Here is a 27,893-nt window from a genome sequence, read left to right as displayed (position 1 = left end):
TTCGTTTGAGAGAATATCTGTTTTAGATCTGTTTTTTAGATCAAACAACTATTTCTTAAAGGAGATGTTTTCCATCAAGATGAGCAATAATAAAAGTCAGTACCTCTTTGTGCAAAGCAAAACTCTCCCTTGATTCCCATTGGGTTCAGTACATTCAGAGTTTCCCATCTGAATATCACCTCTGCTTATAATTTGTTGGAGGACAACTTATGACACAACCTGATAAGACATATATATACACATGCATATGAAAATCTATATATATAATCGTTGTGGGTTTTTTTGCAATTGTTGAGCTCTGAAGTGTTTCAGAAGGAGACTCCCTGCTCACCTTTGTGAAAGGGTACAGTCACCACTCATTATGTTTCCACTATTCCACTCTTGCAAGGAAATATGACAGACTCTTATTTAGGATTCCAGTTCATTTGTAAATGTTGAGTTTACATTAATTTTGAGTAGGTTAAATGCTTAGGAATTATTGTCTTCTCACACAGAACTACCATTAAACTGCCATCTACAGTTATCAAGCTCAGGTGGCTTCATATTCCCTCAGAGAATGGGGATTTAAACTTTGAACTATAAAAGGCATAAAGATCTTATCTAAGTAGAAGCTGCGTAAACTGGCAGCAGTCTGTGGGAAGTGAGTAATGGACAACTCTATACAGCAGCAATGTGTTTCTACTTCAGAACAATTATGTTCATATGTTTCAGAACACTGGAATGTTTAGTCATTTCTACATAAAGCTTTATTTTTTATTTCATGTGCATCTAGCACTTTAAGTAGAGGTTTGTGGAGCTGTAGCTGTGAGAATTTTGAGTAAATTCTGTGGATACAGGAGGCATAAACCTGGGATGTTTTTCCAGTAATTCTGTGAAGAAAATTGAGCTGTGTATCAAACTAAGATCAATATTCATAATCCAGTATTTAGGATCATGTTCTAACTACCTTTCTGGTATTTGAAGAATGACACTATCAGTTAGGGAAAACAACTACACTCTGAAACAGAAGCTGTCTGATAATTAAATTTGACTCTAGAAACAATAAATACAGTTGACACAATCTCATCATAAGGCTGTACTTCTTAATGTCATTTTTAATGCATCATCATAAGCTGACACTGATCTTTCAGTTTAACAGTAATTAACATCTCTTGATTGTTTGTATTTGGCTTACAGTTTGTCTCAATGTTATGTGTTCTGAATTGTAAAAGGTGCATGATTGTGCTGTTTCTGTTCAAGTTGTTTCTAATTAATAACTTCACTGTCCAGTGTTCTTTCAATAAGGGTACCTACTACAATATTTCCATTATTTTAGATACGGAGAAACTGGCATTTCAACCAAACTGAATGATGCATCTTAATATACAATGAGAGCATATATCTGTGTGTATATACACATATGTGTATATGTGGTTATTGTTTTAAATCAGTTATCTCACTTCTCATCTCCTCACCTTGAACTTCCCACAACTCAGGCTTCTGGAAGGAATCAGAACTTCTTGAATGTTGAAAATCATAAATCTTGAGATTAATATATACTTGTTATATTTACTAGAACTTCCTCTATTCTCAGAATTCAGCACAGGCAGCACTAAATAAAAATCTAATGATTAACAGATGCCAGGCAATGCAGGAGTCCTCTACCTGTGCAAGTGGCTTAGTGAATCAAGCAACTGTGTCATTTTATCCCTTTGATCCTTGAGTTAGCAACTACTAAATGACATATGTTTATTTCCACTTCTGATTACACAATGAAGCGCATTTACTTTATATATTCAATCTAAGCATCTGATATATTTTTCTTGTCAGAAACAAAATACTGACATTTACGTGTCCTTGGGCCAGCATAGTTGCTTTTCATTTGTTCGGTTCTGTGATAGTTAAATTTGAGGATGATCTGAGATTCTCTATAAATTTCTTGAAGTAAGAAAGGAGTTATTTTTAATTAAGTTTGAATTTCAGCAGTAAAATTATAAGGAATTTATACAATTATTATTTTAGTAACAGTAAGACTATCTTTCTTATAAAAGTTTAAATATTAGAGAAAAAAAAAAAGCTCTGAATATTCTTATTAGTTCCAGTGTTTAGGGTTTTTTTGGGTTGTTTTTTTTNTTTTTGGTAAGGTTTAGTATTATTCTTGAATTACTACCACTAAAATGTACTTGCAATGTACATTAAATGAAAAATTTTTGCTATTAAATTTTAGAATAACGAACATCCTTTCAGTATAATACATAAATCTCAATAGCAATGCACATACAAATCCATTTTAGCTTAATGATGTCAGATAGCCAAAACGTATTTGGCACTCTGACAGTGTACTTGTGTAAGGTTTCTCCTTTGGATGCTCCTGGCTTTGAATTTCAAATGCTACCTTTTGTAGCAGGTGGACTAAAATTATTTATTTATTTGTTACAGACAGAGAATTGCACATCTGCCTTACATTTAGTTAGGTCTTTGGTGATGGGCTTTGTAGAGGATGATTTATGTGATTTATGTTTTGCTTTCTTTGTTTGGGCATGGTAGCTTTTGGTTTGAGGTTTGTTTGGAGTTTTTTGGTTTGCTCTTAACTGTTAGTCTTTACTTTCCATTTGAGAAGTTCCTGATACCACTGCTAAGTATAAACTCTTCTTTGAAAGAAGCTTTAGCTAAATACCTAGTATTTAATAGAATTTGGAAAAGTACAAAGTGCTTTCTTCCCCATTACCTGAGAAATAATTTTTAGTTTAATGCAAAAGCGAAAATTTTCTTGATAGAAAAACTAATGAAGATATGTGTTTTAAGCATGCTAGACTAAATCATCCTTATTTTTGGTCTCGAAGTAATATATCATACAGTAATATGCTGTATTCATCAAATAGAGGTTGCTTAAGTAATTTTTCCATTGTTTTCCAAGCATCATTCTAAATATAATTTTCCATTTGGATAATGTGAATGGTACCCATTATTGAAAGGTAGTCTGTATTTGTACTAATACAGAGAATGCCAGTTTAGAAATGAGCCTGATTGCATGGTTCATTTTGTTCTCCTTTGTAGAGCCAGGCTGCGGCCCACTACAAAGGCACTAAACATGCCAAGAAGCTCAAAGCACTGGAAGCCATGAAAAATAAGCAGAAATCTGTTACTACCAAGGACAGCGCAAAGACTACCTTCACTTCCATCACTACCAATACCATCAATACCAGCTCTGACAAACCAGGTTAAGCGACAATCTTTGTTGTGGGTTGTTTTTTTTCTGTTGTTGTTGTTATTGTTGTTGCTTTGTTTTGCTTTTTTTTTTTTCCTTAATTCCATGTCTGTTTGGTTATGTGCTTGCCACATTGACTCATGCTTGATCCATTTTTTTTCTGTGTGGCACTGATTTCTTTTAGTACTTTGGTATGCTGGTGAGAGTATGACAGTCATGCAACTGATTTCTCTTTATGAAAAGAGGCTTGTCATTCTTTTAGGATAGAATGCAATACTTACATTTTGATTATTTTTTATAACAGCTAAACTGTTGCATATCAACTGACCTAAACCTCATAGCCTATACTCAGTACCTGTCTATAAATTATTATTTATGGCATGTTTCTTTTAACCACAAATAAAGCAGCAAATTGCACTAACTCTTTCTAGAAGCCTCTTGCTAAAGCATTGTTAGCTTAAACCTAGTTTTCATAAATTTCAAACATTACATTATTTTTTAAAGTGGCTATTGCATGGTTTTGAGCTGGAAAATAGCAGTATAACCTCTATTCCACATAATCAGGTAAGTGTTGTTGATTACAATTATTCTGCTTAAATGAGTCTTCAGAATGAAATCATATCTTTTAAATTGTTGAGTGGGTAAAAGGCATTCCTTTGCAAGTAAAATCTATGTGAATATTTGGTGAAGTCAACAGGGTTTGATTAAGCTTGCATTTTAAATGTAGTGCTATTCTACTGGAAATTTCAAAGGAAGATTGCAAGTTCATTGAAGGGTATCTTAGTATCTCACAAGGTATGACTGCTTTTCTCATTCTCTCTATGAAGATACACAGTTTGACTAATTAGTCATATTCAACCCCCCTTCACCAAACAAGCCAAAAGCAGCAACAGCAAAAAAGCTAACGCTGTGAAAAATCAAAGACCTTTCTACTTATTCTGGAAGCTGCTCATTTCCAACCATTTCTGATTCAGTAAGTCTAGCACTGTAAACAGTTGTGCGCTAACGAATTATTGCAAAAACAAACAAAAAACTTCCTTGCAGATATGTAATACTTCAGGTTACATTTTTGTTATATTTGTTACAGACAGATACCAATATGTCTATCTCTCTCGCTCTTTCTCTCTCTGTCACTTTCCTTCTCCCATTCATATATATCTATAATATGCAGCTTATGTTTTTATGGAAATTTATATCATAACAATTTTATTGCTTTAAAGAGTAATTGTTACAATATTGTTGTGTTTATTACAAATATGCATATTCCTGAAAATATTCTAAGTGCTTTTGCTTCTCAGATGAAAGAAATGAAACGTGACAGAATGGTGTCAAAGATGGGAAATATCAAAAGATATTAGAAAAAAAAAGGATTTCTAAACTTACAAATGCCTTTTAAAGTTTCTCCTGATGCTACCTCTTCATAACAGTTGAGGCTTCTTAACAGTTTGAGGGATGTTGTATGGAAAGAGTGAATTATTGTTTACAAAATATGATCTAGTATTTTGAGAGAATAAGAAAAAAGAGAGATTTTTGAGCTTTGAATTGCACTGTTCAAAAGCTTTCTTTCTTATGCTGTGTAAGTTTGGAGGATTATTCAAGGTTTCCTAAAAACTGTCGGAGTCTTTCCATCAGGCTTTGAATTAGATCTCTGACAAGATATATAAACTGTCTTGCATCCAAGGTCAGTAGTACAAATCAATATTTGTTATCAGCATAAATAAGAAAACATCAAAAAAATTGTTGCCCACAAAAGCAATGACCTCTGCAGGAATTTCTTCAGTTTTATACACTGCGTGTAGCTTCTTGAATTAATATTTTAGAATATATGTATACATATATGTATGTACATGTATACGTATGTATTCTGTTCTAGAGATACTGACCTCAATGTCATTCTATGAGGAAAAGAAATAATAATAGTTGACAAACAATCTAAAATCTGATTTTGACAAAATTCTGAGAGCACCTATTCAACTTGTGGCAAAAGTCTTATTCAGTTGCTGGCATTAAAATAAAAAAGGTAGCCAATTCAACCCAAACAGAGACACGAGTGTTAAAGGTCAGCATTGATGTGACTGGTGGTCACAGTGACTGGGCATCCTTGGTACAAGCTATCCTCTGTAGAATCGAGCATGCAGGTACAGCATTGAAAAAAACAATAAAGAAATTAAAAAAAAACAACAACATATATTCAATTTTGGGTAGCCAAAAGGCTGAAATTTTCTGCCAAATATGACTAGTTAAGAAACCTTATAAATCAGGTTTTCTTTCCATCCCTGGATTTTATATTTACTTTATAGAACTTTTAATTGCAAAGTGTTTTCTGAAAGCCAGAATAACATTAGGATATGCTGCACTGCATGCATTATTTTCAAGGATCACTGTAAAAGGCAAATATTCTGATAGTAGCTAGCACTTCTGAGGGAACAGATATACTGATTAATACATTTCATGAATTGATCATTCACAGCTAGAAATAAGTTCTATTACCTGCACTTGTAATGATTTGCAGCAAAAGCTTTCCCTACAGTATTTTAAAGCTCTGCGCAGAAGATTAATACTTGATCCCAAAAATGCCAAGGATAAGATCGTGTTCATATCACCTCCAATACATCATGTACAGCAGTGGTTAAATGGTGAATTACATGTCAGTCACAGCACATTGGTCAGGATTTCACTTCACTGGTTTTGCACACACTTAGCAGCTCCAGCAAATGAAATACCTTCAGGAAATCTATGCAGTGGTATGCAATGCCATGCAGTGAAGATTGTGAAAAAGACCAATAAATGTTGGAGACTATGCAATCCACTATGTAAGCAGACTCCTTAAAACCTTTAATAAATGATTCCTGACTGTTACACTGTGTATGTTTACGAGAAAACATGAAATATGGAGTCATTTTTCTAATTCTGAGAGAGTCAAAATTCTTTTTCCTTTTTTATCTCCCTTATAGAACCTTTAGAATCATTAGAAGGCTAGAACTTGAGAGATCTTTGGAGGGAATTAAATACTAAGAGTTATATTGTCAGTCACGTAATGAATGATCACATTCTTAACATATGACAACTTTGCTACCTGTTCTATTATTCCATATCCTCATATCATCTGTATTTGTATCTGTATTTGTTTAGAACAGAAAAACAGAAGGCATGATCACTCTAAATGGAAACTCACATTGTGATACTATACAAGCCAGATTTCAACATTTCTTGATTCTCTAATTCAAGGAGTGACGATAAAAATTCATTTTTTCACCATATGTTAACATGCATGTATACGTATCTCCTGGTACAAAGTTGTTGATTGATCTTGATGGCTTTAAAAACTGCTCCTGCTTTCAGCCAATGTGTATTTTCCTCATTAAAATGCTTCACACTTCCACTTTGGCTGTAAGAATTGATACTTCAGGTAAACCTTTCAGAATATATCTAGACTGACTTCCATCAGTGTAACTATATGTCCTGTCCAGTAAAATCATACTGGACTATATGTCTTGTTCTACACTTGGATTTTTTTGATCTAGAGTGATTGTCCAAATTTATAATCATGTAAAATTATATCTTTGTAGTCATTGTATATGTCTGAATATACAAGGACTCTCCATGAGCACATTATTATAGACTAGGTCCTGAAGACTTTTTAATTTTCTTTTTGTTAGAATTCAGTGTGAATTACTTAATCATTTTTTTTGTCAGTGAGGAAGGACAAATAGATCTATCCAAGACGGCAGCCATCATTACAACAATGTCATTCAAGTACCTTCTGAATTTTATACACTGTCTTAAATTTTAAGTCTTAAATCCAATGAATAGCCCTTGAAAACACAGAAAAATGTTATGAACATGTCTGAATGTCTTAATGACTAAGAGACCTTTGTGGTCTGAGAGATCAAAATAGAACTCACTCCAGGTATGTTCACTTCTCTGTTACATGAGGTAGTCCAGATCTAAGCACTGCAGATGTTTCTCACCAGTGCTGAGTAGAGGGAAAGGATCATCTCCTTCAGCCTGCTGGCAATGCTCTTCCTAATGCAGCCCAGGATGCCACTGGCCTTCTTTGTGGCAAGGGCATGTTGCTAACTGATGTCCAGCCTGGTGTACTCTGGATCCTGGGTCCCCCACAAAGCTTCTTTCCAGCCTCTAACCCAGACTGATGCCTGGAATTATTTCTGCTCAGCTAAAGGGCTTTACATTTTCCTTTGTTGATCTTCAAGGGACTCCTGTTGTCCCATTTATCCAGACTATCAAGGTCTCTGAATAGCAACACATCCATCTGGTATATCAGGCACTCATCCCAGTTTTGTGTTATCTGCAAACTTGCTCATGCTATCTCAGGATCTGGGTCATTAATGAAGACTTTAAATAGTATTGGCGCTAGTATCAGTCCCTGAGGGCCACTAGTGACTGGCCTCCAGCTGGACTTTTTGCTGCTGACCATGAGCCTGCAAGCTCATACAACATGTTTTCTATTGTCTTGTGTGTCTTTATGTAAAAATGAGAACTAAGAAACTGTCAGGAAGGAAAAAAAAGAAAGAAAGAAAAAGAATAAACTCAAAGCAAAATAAGAGGACTAAAAAAGAAATGTGTAATCTTATACAGATCACTAAATTCTCCTAATGCACGACTTTAATAGGTTTGCACTAGTTTCCCGTTAGGCAAATCACACTGAATTTATGTAATATACACTACTGTTATAAAATGTATTTTACATGCAATTAAAACAAGGGAAAGATCACTGATGGGACCTGACTGAAACACAAAGCTTTCTATTGCATTTTAAATTGTATCTTTATATCTTTCTGGTGAAATAGATGACAAATTTAGAGTTTTTATTTTCAGAGCTGTTATTTTCAGAGTCATTTTACTCTTTTTACACCTGTTTTGTGCCCTGTTACATACGGTGTTTTCTTTCTGTATTGTACCTTTTCTAATAATTTCATAGCATATTTTATCACACTTCTGCATCCTTTAAGTGTGCTTCTGGGGACTGACTCAACAGTCTACAGATAATGGGAATGAAAGCTGAAAAAGACCCGTTTTCTTACATCAGCTTGCACTGGAGATGAAGTTGGTCTGTAGATAGATATATAGGTAGTGGTGATAACATGTTGCACAGTATGCAGTATATCTTATGCTGTTACTGCAAGTGTGAAATAATAAATAAGGTGTAATTGCTTGGTGCTTAACACAGTGCAGACAGATTCCAGAGCCAGCTTTAGAACAGCATAATCTAGTTCTCAGTCATCCAATTCTGAAAACTGGTCTATCTTCTAATTTTATTTGAATGAAAACATTAAATGAAAATTTTAGTCTGGAAAAGGTGTTCATATTTTCTGATGTTCTTGTCATTTGTTTGGAAATTAGAGATTACTGATTCATCGCTATCAGTTCTCTTAATTGTGTGCTCAGAAAATTAAACACAGTTATATTCAATCATGTTACAATGTCTTTCACTTTAAATCACCTATGCCTTGACTTTTCCACACTTCAGACAGTCTGGAGCTAACTGCAGCACAAAATGTTATCAGCATTGCACAGGCTGTTGTACCAATTTTGTATTAAAGCTTGATGGTAATTTGGAAGACAATAGCTTCTCTTTTGATCTTTATGTAGAACTAGGGCTTTTTCTTTCTTTCCGAGTGTAGCTAAATGGTGATATAAAAAGTACAGTAATTTATATGTGCCTCAATTGATCATTAATGTGCAATAAAATCTTTCTTTGCTTGCATCTATGTGCTGAGAGCTTTGTCATATGAACACCATGTGTTTTCTGTGGATGCAGCTGCTTTTGTTTTGGATTGCCTTGACAACAATTTTATACTTGAATAATCCTGTAGGTAAAAACTGCTGTCAGTCACAACATCTGTACCAGCGTATTGAATCAGTTTGAAAGTCCAGTACTAACAATGTTATTGATCATAGAAATGAAAAGCACATTCTACTGAAATATTACATAGAGTCTTTCATAGTGTCTCAGTGAAATATCGTCTTGTTTGCCAGTGTCCATAGTTGTAACTACTAGAAATCTTGGGAATAATCTTCTGTTTATTAGTTATCTGTTCATCAGTTATTCATAATCACTGCTCTAAAAACTGAATGAAGTACTGCAGCATGTATCTGCTTAATGGCTCATTCTTCATGTTGTGTTTTCTTATAATGTTATGAATTAAATTGACACAAGTTAGCCTTTGGGATTTCAGAAAAATCAGTGTACTTCAGTCCTTGCTTCTCTATTACATTTTTGTAAACCATTAGATTCAGAAGCCTTTTACTGTTGTGTACGTTTATTTTGTTAGTTTATAGAGTGATTTGGAATGGAGTGGACACTCATTGATCAAATATTCTTGGATAAGTGGTTAATTTTTTGAAGTCTGAAAATTTTTCAGATTATGAGGCTTTGTTTCAAGGAAATGGGAAGAGTACATCTTTGTTTAAGTGATCCATTTTCTTCAAGCTGACATGTTAAGTGGGCAATGTAGAAAAAGTTATGGTGGTTTATTATATGAGAACTGGTGTTTGTTTTAGGTTTTTTTTTTTTTTTTTTTTGTGATATTTGTAAGACAAAGGCAGCCTCATCTCCAGAGATTAAGAGCATACTTAGACTTTAATTTTACATATTTCCTTTTTCTTCTTCTTTTTTTTTTTTTGTATCTGTCATATTCTTACCATGCCTAAACCAAAGAAAGTAGGAGAGTATGTTTGAGAGAATGAGTAAATGTGCAGTGCTAAACATTTGGTGCCATTACTATACAATGGCCTTACAGCACCATTCAGAGTGGTCTAAAGACCATGAGAGAAGGAACAAATAGATGTATTAATAAATATAGAGGTATCTATACCTGGCTCATATTTAGCTGAGTGTACATGGTATACTGATGGACAGCCAGCTGAATATGAGCCAGCAGTGTGCCCAGGTGGCCAAGAAGGCCAATGGCATCCTGGCTTGTATCAGAAATGCTGTAGTGAGGAGCACTAGGGAAATCATCCTGCCCATGTACTCGGCATTGGTGAGGCCCCACCTTGAGTACTGTGTTCAGTTTTGGACACCTCAGTACAGAAAGGACATTGAGGTGCTGGAGCAGGTCCAGAGAAGGGCAACAAGGCTGTTAAGGGCTTGGAGAATATGCCCTATGAGGAGCGACTAAAGGAACTGGGGCTGTTTAGTCTGGGGAAGAGGAGGTGAGGGGAGACCTTATTGCTCTCTTCAAATACTTGAAAGGTGATTGCAGTGAGAGCGGGGTTGGTCTCTTCTCACTGGTGACAGGTGACAGGATAAGGGGAAATGGCCTCAAGTTGCGCCAGGGGAGCTTTAGGTTGGATGTTAGGAAAAACTTCTTTACAGAAAGGGTTGTTAAACACTGGAATAGGCTCCCCAGGGAGGTGGTTGAGTCACCATCCCTGAATGTGTTTAAAATCCATCTGAATGTGGAGCTCGAGGACATGATTTAGCAGTGGTTGTTAGAGTTAGCGTAGTATGGTTATGTTGTGGTTGAACTTGATCTTTGAAGGTCTTTTCCAACCTGAGCAATTCTATGATTCTATGATCTGCTTTTCCTGATCCATTTCATTATCCATTTATATAACAAGAACTCAGCACAGCAGAAATTACTATCCTAGGAACAGACCACCCTATGTACGTACAGTAGGCATTTTCAGATATAGGCAGGAACTGAGTACCAGTCCAAACTACTACAACCACAAGGTGTGTGTGCCCTTGTGACCAAGAAGGCCAGTGGTATCTGAGGGTGCATTAAAAAGAGCATGGCCAGCAGGTCGAGGGAGGTTCACCTCCCTCTCTACTCTGCTTTAGTGAGGCCATATCTGGAGTAATGTGTCCAGTTCTGGGACACATGGCTCCTCAGTTCAAGAAAAACAGGAAAATACTGGAGAGACCAGCAGACGTCTACCAAAATGATTAGGAGGATGGAGCATCTCCCTTATGAGGTGAGGCTGAGAGACCTGAGGCTGTTCACCCTGGTGAAGAGAAGACTGAGAGGAGACCTTATCAATGCTTATAAATATCTGAAGAGTGGGTGCCAAGTCGATAGCGCCAAGCTCTTTCCAGTGATGCCCAGTGACAGGACAAGGGGCAATGGGCACAAACTGGCACACAGGAAGCTCCATTTGAATATGAGAAAGAACTTCTTCATTTTGAGTGTTACAGAGCACTGGAAAAGGCTGCTCAGGGAGGTTATGGAGTCTCCTTCTCTGGAGATATTCAAAACCCACTTGGATGCTTTCCTGTGTAAACTACTGTAGGGAATCTGTAGGAAAGGTTGAGGGAGCTGGGCTTGTTTCGTTTGGAGAAGAGAAGGCTCCAGGGAGACCTCATTGTGGCCTTCCAATACTTGAAGGGAGCGTATAAACAGGAGGGGGATCGATTGTTTGTGAGGGTGGATAGCAATAGGACAAGAGGGAATGGTTTTAAGCTGAGACAGGGGAGATTTAGGTTAGATATTAGGAGGAAGTTTTTCACACAGAGGGTGGTGACGCACTGGAACAGGTTGCCCAGGGAGGTTGTGGATGCCCCGTCCCTGGAGGCATTCAAGGCCAGACTGGACGTGGCTCTGGGCAGCCTGGTCTAGTGGTTGGCGACCCTGCACTTGGCAGGGGGGTTGAGACTTGATGATCTTTGAGGTCCTTTTCAATCCAAGCCATTCTATGATTCTATGATTCTATGATTCTATGAATCTGCATAATCTCCAGAGGTCCCTTCCAACCAACACAACTCTGTGACTCTTTGATTATGTGAAAAATATTAAAAAATATTTTTGCAACAATGATGTTTATTCTGTCTTTAAGTAACTTATTTAAAGTATTAGAGGATAATTTATTTATTTTCTCATCTGGCGAAGTCTCATAGGTGAAATTCTTCTGTACTGTATCATTCCTTTGCTAAGATATACCTTCCACTCACTATATTAATAGTGTTAGACTTTAGAAGAATCTCTTTTATGTTCAGTCCCAACAGAAGGAAGATAAAAGAAACTAAAATATCAAGCAGGACCAAATACTTCCTCATCTCCTGCCATTATCCCCTTTCTTTACTCCTCCCAAGGTTCACTCCTTTGACTCCACAAAAAAAAAAAAAAAAAAAAAAAAAGCCAAATAACAAATAACAACAAAAAAATTAAAGTATTGAGTACACAGAAAAATAAAAAATACATCCAACAACTAATTGTTTTGAAGTTTTCTGGTACTGCAGTTGTAAGTCATATAAATAAGCAAAAGCTAAACTTAAGCTTAATTAGGTATCCTCAGTAACAGCAAAGATCAAGTTACCTTGAGATAAAGCAATGTTGTGGCTGCAACGTCTGTTTGATGAGGAAAGCAAACATGTAGTTGGTCTTCATGCACCTGAATTCTGTGCTGCTTAGATTTGCTTTAGTTTTCCATGCAACAGATGCCTGAGTTAAGCCACACCTATAACTGCAGGATACATAGACGTTAAGATTCTCTTATTCTCAAAATTATTTTAGGATTTCGGACATCTTGAGGAATTATTGTATATTTCTCATTTCAACTTTCCACATTACATATTTCACCTTAGTAAATAAAACAGCAATCTCCCAGTATTAAAACTCTTGTATTATGGCATACTCATAGCCAAATTAATGTCAAAATGGTTTATGTAACTATGAAAGTAAAAACTACTGAGTATTATTATAGGAAATAAATGAATACAAGAATAAATCCAGGCTTAAGGGAAATAAAAAGACTCTCTTAAAAGTTACAAAAACTAAGGAACCATATATGATGAATTCAGTATGAGAAGAGAAAAAAACAGGCTATTTATTTCAACTTGATGATAACGTTAATGTTTAAATGCCTTCTTTGCTAATGGCAGCATTAAGGGTACACAAGTATTTAATCAGACGGCAATTCAGGAAAAGTTACATCTGAAAGTTTTAAAAGAAGCAGATAAAGAACTCCTTGCATAACTCAGATTTCTGTGTACTATAGACACTGGAAAATCCAGAGGACTAGAAGAAAATAATCATTGTGTCAGTATTCAAAAAAGGTAAACAGGATAATTCAAGTAATTATCGATCTATCATTGTGACACCAATTTTGGGAGAAATAAAGCAACAGATGTCAGGAGAATTGAATAATGAAGTAAATGTGATCAATTAATTAATGAAAATTAATATGAATTGACAGAAGATCATTGTTTCCTTACCAAAAATTGTTTTATGAGAGTATATATTTAATTGATAAAAAAACAAACATGCTGATGCTTTGTGTTTGCTCTGTTCTAGAACATACAGAGGTTAAAAAATATCTAAAATACTGGAATGATGTAGAATGAATATGGCACACATTAAGTGCATATAAGCCTGCTAATTTAAGGCCTTGGAATGCAATCAAAGTGCATAAGTTTTTGTAGATATGTTCTAGTGAAGTAATTTTGGAATTGGATCATATCTCCATCATCATATAACGGCAGGAAAATTTAAAACTTTTACAAATGGAAAATAGCACAAAATCTAGGTATCTGGGTAGTTATTAAATATATGTAAATAATCACTGTCTGAACTGGAGATTTAGTCAGTCAGTTGCTCTTAATATGATATTGTATTGTTCCCAATGAAGAAGGTTTTTGAAGAGTGGGGGGCTTCATGTAAGGCTGAAAAAGACTTGTGAGTCCATGTCTAAATTTCAGCTACACATGAAACACTGATGTAGTGATGTTCACTCAAAACCTTGTGAAAAAGTATTTGTTGAGGACACTGGAAGAATATAAAGAGCTTTTTTTCTTTTATTACTGAAAATGAAATATATTATTGTTTGCAAAGAATATAATCACACTTAGAGATCTAATATGATGATTTAAATATCCAAATGTCATGTGGGATTCTCATGGTCATTTGACCAAAGTTACTAGATTTCACTCAAGAATTAATTAATGGAAGACTTCTGGGCAACACTCAGTCTTAAGTTAGAGAAAAGTGTGAAAATAATTATTTTTTTTCTGGCTTCAATATATGTATATATTCAGGCTTCACATAAATAATTTGTCTTCCTGACTCTCCCAGTAAAAAATTATTTGATGCTAGCAGACTGTATGTGTTCGTCTTGTATTTTATACATTTTAGATGTTCTGTAATGAAGTCCTTTATGTGTCACGTGTGATAGTATTTATTAATACATGAGACTGATTAAGTTGACTTTAGTCAACTTAAATAATATCTAATCAAGAACAAGAATTGATTCTTGAAGTAATTCCTCCCCAGATCATCATATTTTATCTTTCTATGTTTTGTACAGGATTGGATAATAAAATCTTAGAAAATTTAGTTGTTCATAATGATTTGTTTGGATATACTAAGTCCTTATAGGGCAAAGCTGTGTCCTGAGCTGTGTCAGAAAATTTACTCTAGATAATTAAAGATGGTTCATGTCTCTGGAAGTCTAATTTTCTTCTACTCTTACACTTGGTTTAGTATTTTCTTTTTCTGTCATTATTAGAATTTGAATTAATTGAGACAATTGAAATTCATGTTTTAATTCCCAAATTGTATACTTCTAAGCATTCTTCTCACTTCTTTCAATCAGAACTTACTATTGCCTCCTTTTCTTTGTTTCACCTCTGATTATTTTATGATATAAATAAAATAAGCATTTTAGGAGATTCAGAAGGATTTCCTAATTTAATCCAGTAGATCTTCACTTATTAAAATACAGGCAGTAGACTAAAATAAAATGAGATTTTTTTTATCACACTTTTCAAATTATCTTATTTCTGCTCATAAATAGCCATTTTCTTACAGTAGAGTCCTCAAATAAACTCTTTAGTTCATTCACCTTATCAAGGGAGTCCTGAAATAACTATCATGCAGTTTTAATCCCTTACTTTGCTACATTTTGTTTTTTAATATTTCTGCTTCATTTTCTGCTCTGTTAGCTTAGTAGCTGAAGTTTTGTCTTAGCAGATCCATCTGCAAGGTGTATCAACATATGAACTACTTCAGCCATTCAGTGGAATTCACCTGTATATCACTGATATTTTTAATAGGGGATGATACCCAATTTTTTCCTGTTTTTAACTATAACAAAATGTCAGCAACCATTGGTGGTGAGACACAAAGTGCTTCAAAGAAGTGACAAATCTTGTCACACTTATCCTGCATGTGATTCCTAGTTCCTTGTTAGGCCATCAGAGTTGGGGAATGGTTTGGTGGAGTTAGTGCATTCTCTCTCCTATAGAATACGTATGTAAGTGAGCTTCAACAGTATAGTTTGATTGATCACTAGACGAGACATCTCAAGTGCATGCACAGAAGTCACAGTGCTAACAGCAGCAGTGAGCAAGCTACTTGGGGAAGGCTTTTATGCACACAGTATTGCATAATGGGAATGAACTTTTTTATTTCTGAATTTTAAACCCAATAATAATTTATTATTACGGCACTAAGCTTGTGACTGAAATTCATGAAAATTCACACGTGCCAATCAGTCTACAGCTTTTCATTTTTTTCTTTTTTTCTGGAAACACAAAGGTCAGGTAATGTTTTTGTTTAGATTGAAACAATTTCATACACAACACCTGCATAGTCAGACACTAATTTACAAAGGTGAAGAGGGAAACTAGGAGGGTTTTCCTTTCCCTTGCTGTTTGCTCACTAGTTTTCCAGCCTGTCGTACATGTTGTGCCATGTATCCTGGAGCTTACCTGCTCGAGGTATTAACAGTGAGCACAAGAACTTCACTACTGTGCAGAGAAGGTGAATTATGCCTGTAATAAGTGAGTGGAAGTCCATGTGGAAACTAATAGAGTAGGTGTGCAGTTCGTACTGACAAAACTCCTGAACCAGTGGCCTTGCTGTGTTTGGAGGGCCAACGCCCACTTACAGAAGGATAGCATCTCCTTGTCATGTTTTCATCAGATGCCCAAATGTCTTCCTGAGGTGAAGTTAGGGGAGATATTTGAGCTCACCAAACTGCTTAAAAGACAAGGAGCAATTCACATAATTGCACTTAACTAGTGTGTTTGCGTAAGTCTGAAGGAAAATCACCCAGCCTGCTACTGAAAATTTTAACCTTTAATCATCACTTTTGTTGTCATAGACAATGATTCAAGTGTTCTCTGACTGTACAGAAATTTGAGATTCTCCTTAATACTTCTGTTTTTCTTAAGTTAGAATATTCTTCAGGTTGTCCATTGTGATAGCTGTTGAGAAATGCTGGACTTTTATTGCTTTGCCTTTTAATATCAAAAACATTTGTCCAGCTCCAAGTCAAGGTCCCTGTTGTCTTCTACCACAACCGCAAAGCCAGCTTCATGACTGCCTCTCACTGTTATTTTAATTTAAGATTTTAACAAACGCTGGCTAAATTTAAACCAAAGAAGAAAATAAACATAATTGTGAATTAGCCCACTCTAACATTCTTATTAACAGCATTGCTGTAAACATATATTTTGTGCAACCTTTTGGTTGATTAGTAATAGTCTAGACGAACAACCTGTGACTGGAAATCTCTGTCTCCTCATTTTCCTTCAGGTAATGGTCTTTCTAGTACTTTAAAGAGATTTTCAAAAGTTCCAAATTTCGCTTTCTGGAACACTTCAAAATCAGCCTTTGAAATGAGAAAACTGAGGGGAAAGTGCAAAGGAAGAAAGAAAAAAGTCCAAGTATTGTGGATACTGTGCTTATTCATCCAGAACAGGTCATTATATTTTGTAATAAGTTGTATGTACCTGTATTATTTTATTCAGTTTGTTACCTGATGCTGTTTGCACATGAAAAATATTGACGGAATGTTAGAAAAAAAATTTCTCGCTTTTCTGATCTTTCCTGGAGCTGTGCTACTCTCTTAGTGCTTTTACCTTCCTCCAATACTATGGACACTGTATCTAATCAAGATGGCTGTCATTACAGAACTCATGAGATATATTGCTGACATTTACAGCCTTAAATATTTGGGAGTGCATTTATCTCCTTTTGGTAGTGTGTCATCATTCTCTGAGTGTCACCTATTGTATGCTTGCTTGCTTTATGTTTGACAAAGAATGCTTTCCAGTGGCTGAGCCCACCCTTCTTATCTACTGAGTCTTTTACTGCCAGTTTGAAGAACTTGCTTATCTTTTTCAAGGTCATTACTACACACTTGGGCAGTCTCTGAATGGAGAGACAAGATTTGATATTTTGTCAAAGGAGAAGGCTCTGTGATGCATTTGATGTTGTTATTTATATATTTATCCCTTATTAAGTATCTGAGAAAAGACATATTTATTTTCAGTACTAATAGTTAAACTAATGTATTACTAATTGTTTCAAGTCTGAAACATTAATTATGATTTATTTTAAATTGTTTTTTTTTTTTTCCACAGTCTGACCTGAATATCTGAAGAACTGTATTGGCAGCTGTGTTTATATATTGACTAGAGATATGCCTTAGGGAACTTACATGTTTGATGGTTTCACAGCCAGTTTAAGACATTTCTTTATTTAATTAAAATTCAGTTGTGGTTATCACACAAGAGACCATGTATCCAGAAATTAAAACTGGTTCATATTTGTACAGAGGAGTTGGAAAAAGATGTATTTCCATGGTACTTAATAGCTGACTGAATAATGAAGCTGATACCCCAAATTGTTCTCTCATATATGAACATACACTCTTGTAAAATAAATAAATAAATAAATAAAGCTGTATTTTGGGAACTTACAGTATTCTCTCCAAAAGGAAATATTTCATATAAAATATATATTTCAAGTATATTTCAAAGTCTATAATTTGCAATATTTCTTTAACTTACCTTGGCTTCAAGCTAGCGAAGGAAAAGTACAATATATAAAGATTCCTCTTTTGATTCTGTAAGGAAATGAATTGTTCTGGATGAGATGGATTTTATTAGCAGTACAGTCATGTGCAGCTTCTCTTATTGTTTTTCCACTGTAATTACTGCCAAAACTTGCATCTTTTCCAGAATAAAACATACTTTTGTGTATCAAACACACAGTTTCCGGCCATAAAAGAAGTGCCAAAACTCATCATATCATAATAGCATGATTTGTATTCACAAATAGACTATTTGTAAAGTTGCAAATGTAGAGAGCATACATCTTAAAGGAGAATCTTTAAAGACTTACTAGTGAAATTTATTTCAGCTAGAGGTTCTGAACTGGTAATATGTGTTTAAGTACATGGAAAGGTTTGGAATAATGTTAATATTATTTTGCAAAGAACTAGTGAGAGGTTTAAAAAGATGTTTCCTGACTGCCTATTTTATAAATTCATATTTACAATATATTATTAGTTAATATAGTGTTATACAGTGAATAAATAAAGTCTCAAAAGATAAGTTATCCAATTTAAATTCAGGTAAATCATGTTACTATTGTATTGACTGCTGCTGGAATCATCAAAAGTGGGGAAGAAATAGCAAAAAATAGAAGAACAGCATTAAAGTTCAGTGGAAGTGAGTGAAGAATTCCTCAGGCTCCAGCTATGTGTTAGATGTTCATTCTAGATACAGCATTGTCTATTTGGTAGCTATGATACCCTGTGCCCCAGAAAACTCTAAGCAAAAAAAAGGGAAATACTTCAGGTTTTAGCTCAAGTACTGTATCTACCTGTCTGCATGGTATTCCTATGTTCTGTTCTCTATGTTTCATATTCTCCAATGACTTTTATTCCAAGATGGATCTGAATCACTTGTTTCACATTCTTCCCCCTGCCAACTATTGCATTGGGCAACTTTCACTCCACAGAGGAAGAGATTCTTTCCTCTCTGGGGAGGAGAGCTGATGTACCAGACCTAACAGATTCCAACCTTAGAAACTGCTATATAAAGAGAACAAAAGTGATATGGAGGAATACAGCAAAATGAATTATTTGCTTTAAAATAACTCTAAGAAGACATACTTGTTTCCCTCTACTCAATCTATAAGTGAAATTTTGCATGAGTCCATGAATGTTCTTCCCTGAACACTGTGAAGTTATTTCTACAGTAGTTATGCCTCCTGCATTTCAAACACTGGACTATGGGTAGTTAAACATTTATTATTTGAGTTAATACCTATTTTCCATTGATATCAAGAATGAGAAGTGTTTTCCCTGAGTGTTTGTTCCCAAGATGTCTTGAGGATTATCTTCAAAGAAAGTAGAATCTAGACTATACCTATTTTTTAAGCGTGAGTATGACAAACATATCTCTGGAAAACACTGATATCTCATTTGGACTATTAAAAGAAATTGTATCAATGTCAGAGAAAACACAAGAAATGGAGAAAGTTAATTATAGTGTGGTTGGTGTTAAATTTTTTGTAGCTCTTTGCTTGAGGACAAAAAAGACTATTAGAGCAAAACAACAACAACAACAAAACCAACAAAAAACCTGATATTAACTATTTTTAGACCAACTTGTTTTTCAATACTTTATCCCATGTGAATTAACTAACATATTTATGAAGCTGAGCTATGATTGTGATGTAATTGCTGAGTCATGGATTCTACCCTGTTTGCATCAGGGTTCTGCAAATTTTTGGTTACAGTAGCTCTTGCCCATGTACCTAGCCATACAGACCCATTTTATTATTGCAAAATTTAAAAGTGTTTTATGAAAGTATCTTGCTTTCATGTATCCTCTGAAACCTAAAAGCGTATTTCTCCACGCACATCTCACTTCAATTGAGTAGAGCTGTAGTAAACCTGACTGCCACGTTTCTTCCTCTTTATGCTTGTAAAAATTCTGACTGTGATCTCAGATGACACGTGGACAAAGAACACTGATCTACAAGTCATCTCTTAAGGAGAAAGAAATAATTCACTTACCATAAAATAAGATAGAGATCACAGTAAGGAGAGTTATTGACTTCCACTTAAAACATATCTCTGAAACTCAAAACTTTATAGCAATATCTCTATCTAAAAGTTTCTAAAAGGACCGAATCCAGTTCAGTTTTTCATGTGGTCTAGCAAGCCAAACTCAGCTTAGAGAGATTCTTGCTGGTGTATAGCTGTTATCAAACTTGTATAACAGAAGGGCTGGAAGAAGAGAGGAAATGGTAAATTCAAATAAAAAGGAAAATCTTTGTATTTAAGTAAGCAATTATCAGAGGTTCTGCTTGTATTAATATTGTCTGAGCACATTATAAAGTATTTGTCATAGCTAATGCATTCCTGTCAAATCAAGCAATATTAGAAGAGGACTTTTATAATGAATATTAATATAAGAGACAGCCATAAGTGAAGTAAATTATAGAGGCATGTAAATGTGGTATTAGCTGCTACAGCAAAGTACTCTACCACTGTAAATCAATTTCTTCCTATAATGTAAGTAAAAAATTAAGCCACTTGGTACTTGTCTGCAAGCTGCTGAGCATTGATATGAGTTTTCAGGTACTTTGCTCATGTGTCTAGCTCTAAATTAAAAGTCATATTCACGAAAATGAGTTTACAGCCTGTGCACTCAACTTTTTAACTGTGCTATATTTTCAGCACAGTTCTCAAATTCTTTTTCACACATCAGAATACCTATCTTCCATTCAGCCATCTATGATAATTTAGGCAAGGTAAAGCACAAGTACAAGAATTTTACCACTACATCAGAAAGAAAATGCATGAGTTCAAATGCTGACTGTCTCTTTTGATCCAGCTCTTGGATTATGGCAATGTTTTGTTTGTTATTGTTGTTTAATTCAAGGTTCTTTGATTTTGATTTTCATTGTGAAAATATGTGTGTGGATTTTGGGGGAAAATTTTTGCATTGATCTCAATTTTGATGTGCTCTATTTTTAATTAGGAAGTGAAGTCAGAGCTTTGGCATGTTGAGAATTTTGTGCATGAAAATAGGCTTTTTAATTTTACCAATATATTATAAATTCTTTTACAGTGAAGTTGTGGTTGTTATCTGCAGTAATTGTTTGGAACTTCTTTCCCTATTGCTGAAATTGTTGATTCCGATTCTTAATAAGTACATAATCACCACAAAAACTGTTTTAAGTAAGGTATAAAGAGGATAAAAACTCAGTCCTTAGTTTTAGTGTTTTAAATAGAAAAACAAAGATATTTTTCATATTGACTCTTCATTGGTAATCAGATTAAAAATTCTTGTGGCTTTGAAGACAGTTGCCACATTAATGCTGGTGGTGTTGTCTTTGTCATTACTATGCCTTGATGACTAACACTGCCCCATCTATAGTAAAAACAAGTGTTCCGTATGTAAATCATGGCATACTGAGAATCAGCCTTTCTCTTTCTGTTTTTTTCACAGAATTAAGAAGTTAGGGATTCCTTAGATCAAAAATTTAGTAGTTAAACAATCAAGTTATATAATCTTAATGGAGTGATGAAAGATACACAGATGCCAGTCTCAACACCAAGGAATGCTGATACATTTTGCATAAAACTGTCATTGACAGAATACATAAAAAGGCTCAAATGAAATATTGTATGCAGATCTTCATCAAAGGAAAGGATCCTAGTCAATGAAAATGAGAGTGCATGACCTCTGTGTTCAAAAATGAGTTATAAATCTTTTCAGATGTCTAGTTCAGATGGATTGTCACATGGGTTTTCTTTTTACTAGTCCTGCTCTCAGGGTCTCTGAGTGTCTAAAACCTGAGGCTCAACATTATAAAAATCAGAACTCTTAAAATTAATATTGAAATATTCTTTCATATTTTGTTAGCAATTTAGCTGACATAATGATCAATGTGTAACACTCAGATAACCTCTTTGGGAATAAGACAACAACCGCTTAAGACTCTGTGACTATTTTTGTTTATCTACACAGTCAAATGCCAATGAAGATTTTTAGATTACTTTCATCTGTGTATCATTGCCTCTCATAGTTGAATATCTATCTGAAATTTGAGCAAAGCTGAAGAAAAAAATATTTTGATGATGGGCTGTTTGTACCTTTCAATCCTTCAACATGTAGATCTTCGATGTAACTGGGGACATAAAGCTGAGAGCTATTAAGGTAATAGCTGTAAGTGAGGTAAAAAGACAATGAACACGGTATATGTTTTACAAACAGAAAGAATAATTGTCAAAGGTTTTTATAGCATAAATGTAAAAGAGAGAGAATGAATGTCAAGATTTTAAAATTGTAGGTGTGAGTCTACAATTTTTTGTTTTGCTCTGAGGAATGCCAAGCAAAAAATTCTAAAAAAAAAAATAGTTCATAATTTCCTAGGTAAGATCTAATTCTCTCTTATCTTTTAAATAACTAACTATTTAAGAGTAAGCCTAATGCCTATTAAGAGCGTATGCACTGGTAACATAAGAAAGCAGTCACATCTTTGAGACGTTTTGGACTATAGTGGGTTGCATGGAAAATGTGGAAAATATTTGTTCTGTGAATCAAATCATTTCTGTTAAATTGCCTGATGTTTCATCAAGTACACAGCAGATTTTTACTGAAAGTGAATTTAATAGTTGTTTAAATCAAAAAAGTTGGTAATGTTGATTGCATCTGAACTGTTTATTGTTGGAGAAATATACATAAGTTTCCTACATTGTAAAATTATGAACTGTACTTTATGGCTGGATGTGGAAAGAGAAATGAGGGACAAACAATAGTCAAATGGTCATTTGATATCCTGGTCAGCTGAAGTCAGTCTAAGTCTAAACTTAAAAGTTTAATGCTCTTCTAAGTCCTCTGTAGTGATTCAGTGATTTACTTTTCAGAAACTAAGAGGGGGATGTAAAAATTGGACACATGAATAAATTGAGTCATATACTTCAGCTTGAATTTATGTCACAGAGGATTAGGTAATTTGAGTTAATTTTATGGAAATATATCGTTTATAATGGATGGATTGAAGTGAGTTCTTCTAGAGGGCATTTGATCTCATTATTAGTCTCCTATCTCTTTTCAGAGCTTAGGGTGACTTGCTCAGGTGTTAGACTTCTGAAGCTGGACTAGGTCTATCTCCCAGTTAATATACATTATATATATATTTATATATATATAATAACTTCAAGGAACATTCACGGTGTTGTAGCACTCTTCTGTATTTTAGTTTAAATCTATCTGTCGTGGTTTCAGCTGGAACAGAATTGACTTTCATCATAGTGTCTGGTAAGATGTTATGCTTGGCTTTAGGAGAAGAGCAATATTGATAATGCACTGATGTTTTAGTTGTTGCTGAGCAGTGCTGCATAGAGCCAAGGACATTTCAACTTCTGGTACTGCCCTGCCAGTGAAGGATCTGGGGGGTACAAGGAGCTAGGAAGAGACAAAATGAGGACAGCTGACCTAAGCTGCCAAAGGGATATTCCATGCCATGTGACATCATGCAATAACTATAAAACTGGGGGAAGTTGGCCGGAGGAGGCTGCTGCTGCTCAGGAATTGGCTGGGCATCTTTTCGTGGGTAGTGGGCTATCACGTTGTGCATCATTTGTTTTGTATCCTTACTATTTTTACTCTCTTCCTTCTTTTTTTTTTTTTAAATCTCAACCTATGATTTCTTTTTTCCCCCAATTCTCTCTCCCATCCCACTGGAAGGGAGGGGAATGAGTGAATGGCTGTGTGGTACTTAGCTGCCCTCTGTGTTATACCATGCTATCCTACATTATTTCTGACATTAGTAACTATATTTCTTTACGTTGAGGTACCAGTAAGAACTAAACTTGAGCTTCTATCTTTATGATTCCCACTACTTTCTTATTCCTGAAATACATAATTAATTTCATACATCTACACCTTTTAGCCTTTTGTGAAAAGAACATGCTTCTGAAACTAAAAGTGCCAGTCAAGTTCTGGTTCTGCTATGCCTCATATGTTTCACAGCTGTGATAGTCTATTTCTAGCTTGCTATATAGTACATTACTGTGGGATGCTTTCTAAACATTTTTTATTAACAAGGGATCTGCAAATGTTTGCCCTAAATGAATCTCTAAACAAGATAGTTCTTAACAGGTCTCTGTTTCCTTCAAACTAGAGATAGTAAAAGTAATATAATGGCCATGTTTTAATAGCATATTCCCCATCTGCACTCTCACTGCTTCACTGAGGCCAATTTAAAACATCTGTTTCCCTCCCAAGCTAGTCATATACATATGCAGCATTTTCATCTATCTTAAACTTGACATAAGAAGCACTGGGAACACTTAGCTAAGCCAAAAGCAACAGTTTGTCTTGCAGACAATCACTCTTCATTGTATAAGAGTAATCTTTGAATAGCTGTGGGAACTTTCAGACTCTTAATCCTATATGCACTATTTATGTTTAGCTTGCAGTGTCTTGTAAAGTTAAAAGTAAGTGGGCTGCTCTGAAAGTAATGCCTCCTATTTATTTCCACAGAAACTACAGCAGATACAAACAGCACAAAAATATTATTTGATAGGGAGCAAATGCTCAGCTACAAAACACAATTTTTCAGTGTAGTCACCGTGGTTAGCTATGCATTTTTGCCAATGACGAAAGAGCCTTCATGCAGCGCTCATAAAAATCTGCGCTAGCCAAAGTGACTCATTGTTTCACAGCTGCTATGATGGCATCATTGCTAGGAAAATGTTGCCCATGCAGTTCATCTTTCATCGGCCCAAACAGATGGAATTCAGGAGGTGCCAAATCTGGACTGTACGGTGGGTGTAGTAGGACAATACATCCAAGACTGGCAGTGTGCTTCATGATCTTCAAACTGGGATGGGGCTTGGCATTATCATGTTGTAAGAGAAAGGTTGTCTTCTTCTATGGCCTGACTCTGGAAGTTTGAGCCTTTAGTTTTATCAATGCTGAGATGTAGTGGTCAGAGTTGATGGTTTGTCCAGGTTCCGGGAAGTCGTAAGGGTCACCTCTTCCTTATCCCCAAAAACAGTGCACACCACTTTACCTACTGAGGGCTGCATATTGAACTTTTTTGTCGATAAGAAAATCACATGTTGCCATTCTATGGAGTACTAATTTGACTCTGGCTTGCATTGATGATACAATGTTTTGTCACTGGTAATGATGTGGATCCAGGAAACTGTCTCCTTCAGACTTGCATTGGTTCAACAGGTCCTGAGAAACTTGCTTATGGTGATGTTTCAGTTCTTATGTGAGCATTTGTAGGATCCAAGTGGTGCAAACTTTGCCATAATCCAATGTGGCCGCCATTGTTTCCAACACATTGAATCTAATATTCAGCTCCATGCATAGTTCTCGTAGTCTGCCGATTTATGTAGATGAGCTGATAGAGATGCTCTTCATTTTGTAGTGTGACAGCTGTGCATGGCCATCTGGAACATGGCTTGTCTTCATGTTGCTGTCGTGAATCCTGAAATGCCTGAAAACCCACTGCCTCACTGTGCTCATATCCACTGTTTGGTCTCTATAAACATTCAGCAAGAGAAAATGAATGTCAGTGGGTGCTATTTTTTCCACGTGGTGGAATTCAGTTCCACACCTTTGCTTCATGTGCACTTCCATGTCAGACACCATTTTTTTAGACTGCCCATCTGCTGCCCTCTGTCACATGGCAACAAAGTTTAATGTAACATTGGTGGGAAGATTCAGCCTCTACTACCATACGACTAACATCCACATCTGATTTCATGGGTCAACATAATAAAAAAGAAGACATTACTTTTGAAGCAACCCATGTAGAAAACAGCAAAGATTTTCACCTTTGGTGAGAGCTTTGAGGAAGATGTTTAGGGCCAACATGTTGTTTATGATTCTGACTATACATGTTCCTTTGTGAAAAAAAGATCATTGAAGAAGAAATGCAAAAGGTCCAACTTTATTATTAGACTCTGTATCCAGTGTGTATGTTTGAGTGTCAACGTATACAAGTGGAGGTGGCAGTTCCTTGAGAACTTATATTAACTTTTTTGTCTTACTGAAAAGTTATCTGTGCATAAATTGGACTTTGCCATCTGTTATTTATAAGGAAAATGGTTATGATTACTGTCACTCCTCATAGCATAATTTTGTTGATTCCATGAAAAAAATGAGGTTGTTTTAATACATTGTTCAACAATAGAAAGTCATTTTTTTACTGAGATATGTAAATAATGAGTCCTGAAATGCCTCTCCTTTCTCTCTCTCTCTCTCTTTTTTTTCTCCCATCTCTTGGAGTAGTTCCACATGTTCTATGATTGTTTTAACAGTTCTATATTAAAGATGTGACCATCAGTTCATGAACAATTATATATAGTTATTTCTTGACTTTCATTTTCTTCTTAATTTTTGTATACAATTAATTTTATATTCTTATGTTTCTTGCATATTTCCAGAAAGGAAAAAAAAAGAAAGAATGCGAACAATCCATCTGACAAATGGATCTTACATCTTTTCATCATCAGGAGATGATGAGTTTACTTCAGTAAAATGAAACTATTTTTAACAAAATGCTCTTGGGAATGGAAGTCAATATAATTCCAACAAGTGTTGCTTCCTTACTTCAGTTAAATGAGAAATCTCTAAAAATATTGGCTTCTGTCTTCCTCTCTTTGTAAGGGAAGTTAGTACACTCAGGTCCAAGGTTTGGGACTTCTGCTGTTACGAATTTGTTCATCAGTGCTATCCTAATTACTCCTTACAAGGTTGAAATCTCATTAATTATATCACTTTACTATTCTTTCTGAATATTATCAGTCTATTGTAAGGAAATACATCAGTTTTTCTATGTATAATATTTCGCAAACATAATTTCTTCCGCATTTCATCAAAGTAATTCCAGAAAGCCAGGAGTTCCATTATCCAGTACAGCAAGCAAATCTATTTTAGAAAATATCAAAGAAATGAAATAACTTAGAAATTATGATAGTTCCTTGAAAATGAAAATTTTGAGTCAGCATTTAATTTTCACTAAAACAACATCAAAACTGTTTTCCATGGGACAGTAACTGCAATTTCCTACTTATGTTTTATCCTAAAAGAAGAGTGAAACTACAGTGTCTCTCACACTCCCATGTCAGCTTCCATTCAATATCAACTTTTCTAGAAGTCACTACCACAACTGATCAAAGTTTTATGTAAGATGTTTAACAGACTCAAGTTGTAGAGGCTGAGAAGAATAAGACATTTTTCATTAACGTACATGTGAAATTAACTCTACTCTCTGCCACTTTTCTTTCTATGTTGTTCCTTTTGCAGAGGAGTGTTTTGTCTAGGATTTCATCAGCTGAAAATGTCTGAATACTTCGCTTAGATTCACTTAAAATCATCATGGTTATGTGCTCAAATCCATGGAGTCTGTCATAAATATTTATTTAGATGTATTATTTATGTACGTAGTCAGTGTAAAGGAATGAAGAAAAAGAATAAAGATTCAAACATGAATCTTATCAAATCTCAACTGTTGGCATCTAAATAGATACATTTCTTAATAATGTCCTTATTGCAGAACCTTGTAAGTGAAAGACTGTACCTACTACTACTGACCTGAAGCTTTTTTTGGTTTGTTTTTCTTATCAAGATGAATTAGTAAGATATCTATTCTATTCCATTTGGAATTTATTTCACATAGCTTTGCATATTGGCTGTAGCATTCTAAACTATTAGTGCTCATTTAGAGAACAGTACAATTCAAAATGTCATCCATAATGGGTAGTTTTGATATTCATTACGACTTTTTTTCCTGAAATGGATCAAAAATGACTTGACAAATTGAAATCATTCTCTCTGTGCATTTGCATTTGATAAATAAAGCATTTAGAATATGGTCAGATAATGACTCATCTTTGATCTCTTATCCAAGGGGTAGAGAGCATTCCTAGCAAGTACTAATTGAGTACTCTTCCATCTCTATTATTTTCA

The 27,893-nt window shown here is 34.9% G+C and overlaps 1 protein-coding gene across 2 annotated transcripts in view; it reads left to right on the top strand.

Moving 5' to 3' along the window:
• ZNF385D (zinc finger protein 385D) overlaps window positions 1-27,893 on the top strand; it is a 158,254-nt gene that overhangs the window by 96,266 nt on the left and 34,095 nt on the right. For both annotated transcript variants that reach the window (XM_021388265.1, XM_021388266.1), the window contains one exon: window positions 3,037-3,199. In XM_021388265.1, coding sequence (XP_021243940.1) covers window positions 3,037-3,199 — 163 coding nt within the window. The remainder of the gene's footprint in view (window positions 1-3,036; window positions 3,200-27,893) is intronic.

This window comes from Numida meleagris, chromosome 2, assembly GCF_002078875.1.
Source record: "Numida meleagris isolate 19003 breed g44 Domestic line chromosome 2, NumMel1.0, whole genome shotgun sequence".
NCBI lineage: Eukaryota > Metazoa > Chordata > Aves > Galliformes > Numididae > Numida > Numida meleagris.
The sequence above is the reverse complement of the archived record's forward strand: the minus strand, read 5'-3'. Positions and strand labels throughout refer to the sequence as shown.